The sequence below is a fragment of the Fonticula alba genome, assembly GCF_000388065.1.
Source record: "Fonticula alba strain ATCC 38817 unplaced genomic scaffold supercont2.10, whole genome shotgun sequence".
Classification (NCBI taxonomy): domain Eukaryota; order Rotosphaerida; family Fonticulaceae; genus Fonticula; species Fonticula alba.
The window spans coordinates 313,251-324,786 of record NW_009242980.1 but is presented as its reverse complement, the minus strand read 5'-3'; the positions used below and the strand labels follow the sequence as shown (position 1 = coordinate 324,786).

At 71.9% G+C, this 11,536-nt stretch overlaps 2 protein-coding genes across 2 annotated transcripts; both read right to left on the bottom strand.

Moving 5' to 3' along the window:
* Positions 1-391: 391 nt before the first annotated feature.
* Positions 392-3,887, bottom strand: H696_05383 (hypothetical protein; the record flags this gene model as incomplete). The annotated part of the gene is made up of 3 exons (XM_009499224.1): positions 392-437; positions 493-2,089; positions 2,372-3,887. The coding sequence occupies 3 exons, from the start codon at positions 3,885-3,887 to the stop codon at positions 392-394; spliced, it is 3,159 nt and encodes a 1,052-aa protein (XP_009497499.1).
* Positions 3,888-4,787: 900 nt separating this feature from the next.
* Positions 4,788-11,452, bottom strand: H696_05382 (TKL protein kinase; the record flags this gene model as incomplete). The annotated part of the gene is made up of 2 exons (XM_009499223.1): positions 4,788-9,943; positions 10,177-11,452. 2 exons carry the CDS (start codon positions 11,450-11,452, stop codon positions 4,788-4,790), a joined length of 6,432 nt encoding a protein of 2,143 aa, XP_009497498.1.
* Between the last annotated feature and the right edge of the window lie 84 nt (positions 11,453-11,536).

Below are 11,536 nucleotides of genomic sequence, written 5' to 3'. Positions count from 1 at the left end.
TCGCCCGGGGCGCAGGTGCTGCCGCAGAGGGACGCCTGCTGCGGATCGGCCGACAGGAACACCAGGCCGGGCTTGCACGCCCCGCAGGAGGCCTTGCCGTCGCACGCGGCACACGACCCGCTGCACGCGTGGCACAGGCTGTCCGGGCCGAGGTAGTGCTGGCCGGGGCAGGTGGCGCACGCACTCGCCGACTGGCAGGTGGCGCAGCTGGCCGGGCAGTGATGACACGCGCGCGTGGGGGCATCGGGCCAGGTGCCAGCCGGGCAGGCGGCCACGCACGTCCCGTCCAGGAGCCACTCGGCCTCGGGCGGGCAGCTGGTGCAGGCGTCCGAGTCGCCGGGGAGCGCGCACTCGGCGCAGCTGGCGTGGCAGGCGACGCACCGGCCCGGGCTCACGCCGGCAGGGTCCAGCGCAAAGCCCCGGGCACAGGCCAAGCACTGGGGAGCCGGCGACTGGACATCGCATGTGGTGCAGTGCTCCGGGCAGGGGCACTGGCCGCTGGGCCCGGGCGGGACGCCGCCCGGGCAGTCGGGCAGACATGTGCCCGGCGCCCCGGGCAGCCAGAACTCGCAGTCCAGGCAGTGGTCGGGCCCCGGGCCGCCGCAGCGCTGGCAGGTGGGATGGCAGGCGGTGCACTCGGGGCCGAAGGTGCCGCTCGGGCAGTCGGCCGTGAAGGTGAGCACCAGGCCCGGGTCCGAGCCGGTGGCCAGGGCCAGCAGGGTGGCCAGGTGCCCGGGCGCATCGGTGACGAGCGGCCCCCCCGGCCGGGCGATGACGCCCCGGCGGCCGAGCAGCGGCAGCGCCCGGGACTGCTGGTAAAAGCGGCCCGGCAGGAAGACACACGGCCCGGGCCCGGACCCGGGGCACCGGAGCACCGCCAGCCCCACATACTTCTCGCTCAGCAGCACCAGGGCGCTCGGGTGCTCGCCACTCCCGGGGGAAAGGTCGATGGCCTGGAAGGTCACCGAGGAGAAGCCCATGTCCGGTGGCGAGGGCAGGGCCCCGAGGGTTTGCTTGGTGGTCAGCATGCCGACATTACGGCCGGCCCCCGCCAGGCCCTTGGTCAGCAGGTGCACCACCCAGAGGCCCTCATGGAGGAGGGAAAGCACCGGCTCCAGCCGGCCGGCGCCGGCCGGCAGGGCAAGCAGCTCGGCCGGCGAGGGGAGACCCGTCGGCAGGGCCACCCCGGTCAGCATGTGAATGCGGGGGTCCGATTCCGGCAGGGCCAGCGGCAGGACCGTGAGCCTGTTCGCCTGGTCGATGTACATGAGCCACGGGTCGGGGGGCTGGGCGCCGGCCGACGGCCAGCCCGGCAGCAGGGCAAAGCGGCTGCCGGCCACCAGGCGACTATCCAGCCACCGGGCGTGGCGCCAGGTGAGGAGCGCCGAGTGCGACGCATCGAGCGAGAGAATCGCATGGCCAGGGTCAAGGCGCCGGACGCCCTGGCAGGCGGCCCCCCCGGACTGGATGGCCGTCGGGAGCCCGACCGAGCACCCGGGCCCGAGGATGGTGGTCGGGCAGGAGACCGACAGGAAGATCCCCTGCCCGGCGCCATGGCAAAGGACGAGCATCGTGACGGCCCGGCCATCCTCGAGATAGGGCCCCAGCTCCACCGCGCCATGGACCGGGCCCGTGGCGAAGCCCGACAGGGGGGGCACCAGCTCCAGCAGCAGCCCCGGCAAGCCGGAGGAGCTGATGCCCCGGCTGGGCGCCAGCCACACATGGCCGTTGTCCATGAAAAAGAGACTCCCAGCCCGGGGCCCGGCCGGGTTGGCCAGGGCCGCGGCCGGGATGGTCAGCTCGCCCATCGGGCCCAGGGCCAGATGCGTGTCCAGGACGAATGTCCCGGCGTTGATGCCGGGCGACGACACCACCGGCCGGTCGAAGGCCAGCGACACATCCGGCCCCGGGTGGCTGATCGGCTGGCAGGTGTTGGCCACGGCCTCGAAGCCGGCCGAGCAGCTGGACACGCAGACGGCCTGCCCGGCCGGGCCGCTCGGCTCCAGCATCCAATTTGCGAGGCAGATGAGGCAGCCCGACTCGTCGCAAGCGCCGCAGTGGCCAGGGCAGAGTCGACAGGGCAAGGTGGCTACGCCGCGCCAGCCACAGGACCGGCATGCCGGCAGCCGCACAAGCCCATACGCAGGGGGGGGGGGGTGTGCCGACGGGGACAGAGAGCGGAATGGGTCAGCGAATGCAGCGCAGAAGATGCGGGGGAGGGGGGGGGCGAGGGGCCGAGAGGGGATAAGGGAGAGGATAAGGGAGAGAGAGAGAGAGAGACACGAGGGGACGAGGACGAAGCAGAGAGGGGACAAGAGAGAAAGACACAGGTGAAGGACACCACAGGCCAGGGGGCCATCGGAAGACGCACGATCCGACCAGCTCATCGAGTAGCCAGGAGCGCAGCCGGCGCATAGGCGCTCGGATGGGACCAGCATGCTGATCGACCGGGACGGGGCACATTCGCTTTGCACATTCGGGCCCAGGTCGAGGCCGGGGCCGGAGCAAATAATGCTGTCGTCGGTGCCGCAGCCAAATTGCTCCGAGTCGAAGAGGACAAAATCTTCGACCAGCGGAAGCCAGCGGTCATGGGCGTCGTCGTCGGCGGCGCCGCCGCCGCCGCCGCCGGAGGCGGCAAGCCGCATGCGCACAAGGTCCACCTGCGGGTCGAAGGGCGAGTGGAGGGTCTGTAGGCGAGACCAGGTGAACTTCTGCGAGGCAGATGGCGTGATGTGCGCGCGCCACAGGACCAGGCCCCCGGACTGCGGGGTGCCGGAGTCCAAGTAGTACAGGAAGGGGACCGGCTGGGTGATGGAGTCCAGCGTGGGATTGAGGAAGCGCCCGGGGGTCAGGGCCCCCGGCGGCAGGGCCCCATCCACGGAGCCCGGCAGCGGCGAGTCCACCGCGAAGCAGGGAAACACCCGGATGGTGCGGTCGGCCAGCAGGAGGACCAGGTCGCCGGAGGCACACGCAGCACCCTCACTCGGCAGCAGCCGCGAGACATGCATGCCGAGGATGTTGGCAATGCCCAGGGGAGCCATCATGTACTCCACATCCCAAGAGGCAGTGAGGGACACCTGGTACAGGATATCCCCGGCGAGCAGGAGCAGCGATGTTCCCGGGCCGGGAGCGGCGTGCAACCCCGCGGGATCATTGGCCGGCACCTTGAGGAGCAGCTCCAGGGGCAGGCTGGTCTCCGAGGCGGCCAGGACCATGAGGCTGACCTCGCGTGTGTTGTCGCCCAGCCTCTGGGACACCAGGAAGAGGACGGTGTCGAGGTCGACCCCGCGGCCGGCGAGAAGCTCCATCTGGTGCCCGGTCCAGGGCAGGGTGTGGATGTGGGCCGATTGGAGGAGGGCCATGTCGATGGTGTCGTACTCCACGACCACGGGCATGTCGGTGTCGGGGACCGGGAACACCAGCAGCCTGCTCAGCGGGCCGAGGCCGGTCTTGCCACGCACCGACGGGACCCACGCGCTGGGCGTCACCTCCAGGAAGGGGCCCCACCGGAACTCCGGCATGGTGCTCGGGAAGATCTCCTGCCGGAAGACCTCAAGTGTGTTGGTCTGGGACCAGCGCAGGGCCATGGTCCGCCGGCCGGCCGGTGTGTACCGGTGCCCCGGGGCGCCGGGGAAGGTCATCTGGTGCAGAGGCTTGTAGAGCTGCTCCTCGAGCAGGGAGGAGGAGACCGATCCGGGGAGCAGCAGCAGCAGCAGCAGCAGCAGCAGCAGCAGCAGCGACAGCAGCGACAGCAGCGACAGCAGGGCAAGAGCGGGGGCGAGCGGTGTCCGCGGCGCCGGGGGGGCCGAGGGCACGGGGGACGCGTGGGCGGGACCGGGCCAGCGCCGGCGAGCTGGCGGCCCGGGCCTCGTCGCGCGCATGGCCATGCTGGCTGTCCGGAGCGAGGGGCGGGGACGCGGGGGGAGGTGTATGTGCGTGTGTGTGTGTGTGTGCGTGTGTGCGTGTGTGCGTGTGTGTGCGGCGGAGGGGTGGGGGGTGGGGGACGCCGCCGCTCGGGGATCTGGCTGCCTGTGCTGCCCGGGGCCCGAGGTGCCGCTTGGGGGTCGCTCTTTGTGGGCCCCCTGCCTGGGTGCGCGCGCGCGCGCGCGGGCGCACACTGCCCCGCGACATGGATGCGGCAGGCGTCCATTGGCACCCCTGGGCTTCGGTGTTTGAGCCCGTATGTAATTTGTCAGGCATTATTCCCAACAAAGCAGCGCGCAGGCCGGCGGGGGGGGGGCCGTGGTGCCCCGAGCGCGCACCCGCTCATGTGACCGGGTCATGCGCCGGGCCGGCCCCTCGTATCGACCCGCGGCGCCCTGCCGTGACTATCAGGGGGCCGCCTTGTGCCAACGTTCAGGATTGCCCTCGCGCCGGGGAATCGCGGGCGGCCGTGGCGCGCGCGCTCGTACGTGTGTGTGTGTGTGTGTGTGTGTGTGTGTGCGCGTGCCTCGACGCCCCGCCGCCAAGCCTCGCCCGCTCACCTTCGTAGATGTGGCCGCGGGCACGCATGCATCCGCACCCCCCAAGCACACACACGCACACAGGACGATTGCCCGGGCAGGCCTCGGCGACGGGCCCGCCGTGCCTCACAACAGGTTCCGCCCCATCTGATGGGGCGCGCCAGTCCCAGCGCGGAGGGAAGCCAGCCGGAAGGGGGCCAGCGGTGCTGGCGGCAGCGTGCAAGGGGAGGAGGTCACCGGGAGGGGGCTTGACAAGAAACAATCTATTGGGCGCGGGGGCGAGGCCGGCCGGAGGGTCGCCCCGCGGCCGCGCCCGGCGGCCCCCTACGACCGGCCGAGGCCGCCGGCGGCAATGAAGAAGGTGGCGCACCGCTGGCGCAGGACCGCGGCGTCGGGCCGCCGGGCCGGGTCCGCCTGCCAGGTCGCCGCGACCAGGTCCCCGGCATTGGCAAAGGGCCCGGTGCCGGGGAAGGTGCTGGTGTCAGGGCGCTGGCCGGCCTGCACGGCGGCCACGATGGCCGACAGGTCCATCCCGGGCCAGGGGGTCGACCGGGTGAGGCACTCCAGCAGCATGATGCCCGCGGCGTACATGTCCGCCGGGAAGAAGTGTCCCGCGTCCAGCGGAGTCCCGCGCTGGAAGGCGGCGATCACCTCCGGCGCGGCGTACCGCACGGTCATGGCATTCAGCTCGGGCATGGTGTTGACGAGGACCGACGACCGGTCGGCGCTCAGATTGCGCGAGGTGCCCAGGTCGCCGAGGGCCGCGCGCCAGGAGCCATCCGGCCGTTGGCTGGCAAACACATTGCCCGGCTTCAGGTCGCAGTGGGCGATGCCGTGCGCGTGCATGGCCTCCAGCCCGGTGGCCCACTGCTGGCCGATGTCCGCCAGCTGCAGCTCTGACAGCGGGACCTCCGAGTGCAGCAGCGTGGCCAGGTCCGTCTGGTAGCGCTCCATGACGATGGCCGGCGGCTGCTCGCTGTACCCGTACAGCCGGACGATGTTGCCGTGTTCCCGGAGCAGCCACATCAGGGCCACCTCGTTCTGGAACAAGGCGTGGTGCACCGGGGCCATGGCCTCGGTCCGCATCTTCTTCACGGCCACCACGTCCGGGCAGCCCAGCCGGGCCCCGATCCCGGCCCCGACCGCCTGCGCCGCATACACCGACGCCTGCGTGCCGGCGCCCAGCTGCTCGTCCAGCGGCCGGAAGTCCGTGTCGACACCGACCAGGATGGCCCCGGGCAGGGCCAGCTCCACGATGGTGTTCAGCATGGTGGCGTCCTCGGCGTCCAGCTCCTTCGGGGCGCCGGGCCCGGCCTTGGCGCGCCGGCGGACGCAGAACAGCACCAGCAGGATCAGCAGCACCAGCAGCACCAGCAGCCCGACCCCCAGCCCGACCGCGAGGCCGATGCGCGAGGATGCCGACTTGGGCGACCGCACGCAGTCCTCGGCACCGGGGCCGCTGCAGACCTTGCACTTCGGGTGACAGGGGACGCACGACGCCGGCGCGGCTTCATGGTCGGCGAAGGTCCCTGCCGGGCACTCCGACACGCACGAGGCCCCGTCCAGCAGCAGCAGCCCGCCGGCACACTCGGCGCAGGTGCGCAGCTCCGAGCAGGACAACGCCCCCCCGGGCTGGACCTCGCACTCGGCCGGCGCGTCGCCCGCGTCGCACCGCAGGCACCCCACCGGACAGTCCAGGCAGATGCCCTGGGCCGGCGCCGAGGGGCCCGGGCACGAGGACACGCACGCCCCCTCCGACACCAGCAGCACCCCGGTGGTGCAGCTCGTGCACCGATCCGCCGCCCCGGCGCATGTCCGGCAGTCGCTGTCGCAGGCCCGGCAGGCGGCGCTCCCCGGGTCGGCGAACTGCCCGGCGGGGCAGGAAAGGTGGCAGGCCCCGTCCCACAGGAAGTGGCCGCCCGTGCAGACGGTGCACACTGGCGCGCAGTCCGCGTCGCTGATCGCGCATGCGGTGCAGTGTTCCGGACACGCCTCACACCGGCCGGCCCCGGTGCAGCCGGCCCAGCCGGCCGGGCAGGCGGTCCCGCACGAGCCGTCCGGCCGGAGCATCAGCCCGGCCGGGCACGAGGTGCATGTGGCCGGGCCGTCGCACGTGCGGCAGCCCGCGTCGCACTCGACGCACACCCCGCCATCAGCAAACCACCCGCCGGGGCACGCCGCGAGACAGGCCCCGTCCATCAGCGGCCGGCTGCCCGGGCAGGAGGTGCACTCGGTGGCCGCCGGCCCGGAGCAGGCCGCGCACGCCGGGTTGCAGGCCATGCACGCCTCGCCCGACTGGAAGGTCCCCGGCGGACAGGCGTCAAAGCAGGCGCCATCCATGCCCAACGGCTTGGATGGGGCACACGTCAAGCAGTTTTCCGGGTCAGGGCCGTAGCATGTGGCGCAGGACGCGTGGCAGGTGGCGCACAGCCCGCCCTGGGCTACCGACCCGGCCGGGCACTCGGCCAGGCAGTCCGGGCTGGCCAGCAGCCAGCCCCGGTCGCACAGGGCGCACGTGTCGTTCGACTCCGGGCAGCTGGCGCAGTGCTCCGTGCACTGGCGGCAGCCGCCCATTGAGGTGTGGTACCCCACTGGGCAGGCCGGCACGCAGCGCGTGGGCGACTGCCCGGCCGGCAGGGCCAGCAGTCCCCCAGGGCAGGCCGGCAGGCACTCGGTCGACCGGACCCCGGCGCACTCGGCGCAGGAGACATGGCACGGCAGGCACCGGTCGCCCACGGCCACATGCCTGGCCGCGCAGTCCTGCACGCAGTCGCCCCCCTGCAGCACGCCGGAGGCACACCGCCAGCAGTCCTTGTCCGTGGGGCCGTTGCACGTGGCGCAGGCCGCGTCGCAGGGCAGGCAGTCAACACCTGCACGATACTGGCCCTCCGGGCAGCCGGACTCGCAGGTGCCAATACCGGGGGTCACTTCGACAAGCTCCAGCCCGGCGGCACAGCCCGTGCACTGGTTGCCCATGCCACCGGCGCAGGCGACACAAGACACGTCGCACGGCTGGCACGACTCGCCGTTGCTGAACGACCCGGCCGGGCAGGCGGCCACGCACGCGTTGCTCGAGTCCAGGACAAGGCCCGGCAGGCAGGCATGGCAGGCGGCGCTCGTGCAAGAGGCGCACCCAGGCTCACAGGCGACGCATGTACTAGTGCCGCCGGGGCCCGGGACCACGCCCCAGCGGAAGCCCGCCGCACACACCTGGCACCGGTCCGGCCCGCCGGCGCACAGCTCACACGACCCATCGCACGCGGCGCACCGGCCAGCCCCGACATACTCGCCCGGGGCGCAGGTGCTGCCGCACAGCGAGGGGGTGGCGCTTTCGGCCGACAGGAACACCAGCCCCGGCCGGCACACCTCGCAGGACAGCCGCTCGGCACACACATGGCACGAGCTGTCGCACGCGCGGCACAAGCCGTCCTGGCCGAGATAATGCCGCGCGATGCAGGCCGTGCAGGCGCCGCCGGCCGAGGAGCACGCCTCGCAGCGGGCCGGGCAGGGGCGGCACGTGCGCGTGAGGTCATCGGCCCAGGTGCCGACCGGGCAGGCGGCCACGCACGCGCCGCCCAGCAGCCACCCGGTGCCGGGGCACTGGGTGCAGGCGCTCGGGTCGGCGGGGACCGCGCACTCGGCGCAGGAGGGGTCGCACGCAAGGCACCGGCTCGGGTCCACGCCCCGGGGGTCGGGGGCAAAGGCGCTCGAGCACTGGGAGCAGGCATACGTCTGGCTGCCGGGGGGGCTTTCGTCGCAGCGCAGGCAGCTGCCGTGGCAACGGCACGCGCCGGATGCCGGGTCCAGGACCAGGCCCCAGGGGCATTGGGCCAGGCAGACGCTCGGCGCGGCCGGCAGGTGGACCCGGCACGACAGGCAGTCGCCGGCCGTCGGGCCGGAGCACTCCCGGCACAGGGGATGGCACATCTGGCAGTCCAGGCCGAAGGTCCCCTCGGGGCACCGGATCACCAGGTCCACGCTGACCAGGCCCCGGCCGGGCGACACAAAGAGCAAGTCCCTCCGGAGCCCGGGCAACCGGGGGACAGGGCCGCCGGGGGCCGAGGACGCCGACGAGCCGGGCGGCTCGCGCGCCACGACCGACCCCCAGAAGGGGGCCTTCTCCTCCAGGCCGACCGGGTCCAGGCTGAAGAAGGTGGCCTCGGTCAGCCGACAGGCCGCGTGATGGGGCTCCTTGGCCGCCGAGCACCGGAGCAGGGACACCCCGAGGAAGGTGCGCGACAGGATCACCAAGGCACTCGGGTACATCGGGTCCCCGGTGTCCAGGGGGATGGCCTGGTAGCGGACGTGCGTCATGGCCGGGGAGGGGGCCGGCAGGTCGCGCGGCAGGCGGCCCAGGCGCTGCCACGCCCCCGGCAGGCCGGTCGACCGGCCGGCCGGCAGCATGTCCCCCGGCACATGGTACACCTCCCATGTGCCGTGCGCCAGCGGGCAGAAGACCAGCTCCGGCGGGGCGCCCTGCCCGCGAGGCAGGAGCACCGGCAGGAAGGGCGCCTCCGACATGGCCGGCACCGAGGCCAGGAAGGCCCCCTCCAGGGCCCCGAGCCGGGGGTCCTGATTGGCCACCAGCCCCCAGGGCTGGGCCGATGCCGGGGCATTCGGGCGCGTGGTCACCAGCCAGGACCCGAGGTCGCCCGGCAGGTACGACCGGCCGGCCTCGCGCCCGGGCAGGGCCACCGCCCCGAAGGCCGGCGCCGGGAGGGGCACCCGGCCGAAGTGCCGCGCGGCCGGGCTGGCATCCAGGATGACCGCCATGCCGTGGGCGGCTGTCAGGAAAATCCGACGGTCATCCAGGCGCTGGACCTCCAGGAAGGCGCCCTCCAGGCTGCTCACCTCCGAGAAGGTCGCCATGCAGGGCCCCTCCGCGTGGGGGACACAGGACAGCCACACCTGGACGGGCTCGCCCAGCTGCGTGAGCAGCACCAGCCCCATGACCAGCTCCCCATCATGGAAGAAGGGGCCCACCTCGGCCGAGGCAACCACCGGCCCCGGGAGGTCCTTGCTCAACAAATGCACGAGCATCAGGGACGGCGCGTCCTCGAGCCCGAGCTCGCTCCGGTGCACGATGTATGTGTCATGCTTGGTGTCGAAGAGGAGCACATGCTGCGGGGGGTCGGGCTGGCTCATCGACAGGATCGGCGAGGCGGAGTCCCGGTCGAAGGTCAGCCGCGTGGGCACGATGGCCGTCAACTGCTCCGACGGCAGCTGGTCAACCCGGGGGAGCACGCGCAGGGGGGAATCCTCCAGCTTCGGGAACGGCGTACCCCAGGGGTAGCAGGCTCCGCCGTAGAGGCCCGACCCGTCGGGGCATTTTTCGACGCACGCGTTTCCCTCGCCCTCGCGGCCGAACTGCATGACGAAGCCCCGGTCACACACGAGGCAGTGCTCCGGGTTGCATGTCAGGCAGTTTTTCTGGGGGCACTCACGGCACACGTGCGATTCTTGAGACATCGGCGGCTCGTCTGTGTAAAAGAGGGCGGCAGGCGAGCGCGGGGCCAAGAAGGGACGGGGGGGGACCCGGGGAAAGGTTCGTTTTTGGTGAGTGACAAGGCCTGCGGAATTGGCCTCGGGGCTGGGGGTGGTCTCGGGGCTGGGGGTGGTCTCGGGGACAGAAGCGGAGCCGGAGCCGGAGCCGGAGCCGGAGCCGGAGCCGGAATAAAAAATGAAAAAAAAAAACCTACACAAATGCACGTACCAGGCTGGCGGTCGAGGTAGAAACCGTCGGAACAGCCGGCACACAGGTGCTCCGAGGCGATGAAGGGCGACTCGGTGTGGCCCGGGGCGCATGTCCACCCGTTCACAAGCGAGTCGGCATCGTCGAGGTGCTCGGCGCAGCGGATGGAGCGGTCCAATCCGCAGAGGAAGTCCTTCGATGGAAAGAGGGCCACCGCGCCGTCGGTCAAGGCCCACAGCCCGTCCGGCGATGTGGCGGCGGCGGCCCTGAGCCGAATCAGATGCAAGTCCAGGGGGAATGTCACCGCGACAGGCAGGATGACCCGGGTCCAGGCGATGGGATCGCTTTCGGAGGGGACCCCCCGCCAGAGGGCCTTCCGCCAGTCTCGCGAAAGGGTGTCCCACAGCAGGAGATAGGGCAGGGGCTGGTCATCCGGGGCGAACGCCGTGACAGGGGGATTGAGCAGGCGGGCGCTGATGGCCGACACACCCTCCGGCAGGGGGGCCTTCATCGGGGGCCGCTCGGCCCCGGCGCTGGACCACTCGCACAGCCAGACGAGGATTTGGCCGTCCTCCAGCAGCAGCACCAAGTCCGAGGAAGAGGGGCAATCGCGGGTGCGGGAGTACATGCGCGTGGCCAACAGCCGGACCGCCCGGACGTCGCCGTACTTCTGCGGCACGCCGAGCAACTCGCCTGGCGAATGGGCCGCCACCTGGCTGACAATGCCTTGGGATGCGATGTGGAAGGATTGCATGGGCCCGGCGACGACATGCACCGGATCGGACAAGCCCAATCCGTGGGTGTCCAATGGTTCGGAGGCGAGCTGCCCCACGCGCGCCATGAAGGGGCTGTAGTGTTGATCGACATGCGTGAGGCCGAACACGACACACTCATCCAGGGACAGGCAGCTGCCGGCCACGATGGCGACGCCCTCGCCGGGGAGGGAGAAGGTTGCTTCCCCGGTGAAGAAGCCCATTTTGGAATTGGTATCCATCAGGAAGGGCGGCTGCTCGAGGAGGGGAGGATCCGGCCGCAGGACATCGAGAGGGCGGAGCTTGAACCCCCCGTCGAAGCTGGGGTTCTTGCGGACCAGGTCCGTCGAGACACCGGAGAAGAAGGGCCCCTGGCGATGTTCCATGCTCGGGCCCAGGGAATTGACCTGCCTGAAGGTGCGGATGAGGTCTTGTGTTGGCCGGGTGTATGCCGTCGACGGTTGCCCATGGGGGGTGGTGAAGTCCAGCCACCCGTCCAGCACCGGGTCGAAGGCGGGAACGGCGTGGAGGAAGGCATGGTCCATGGCGATGGCCTGGCCCACGACCAGCAGCGCCAGCAGCACCAGCGGACTCAGCAGTGGCAGCGGCCCCGGTGGCCGGTGGCGCCG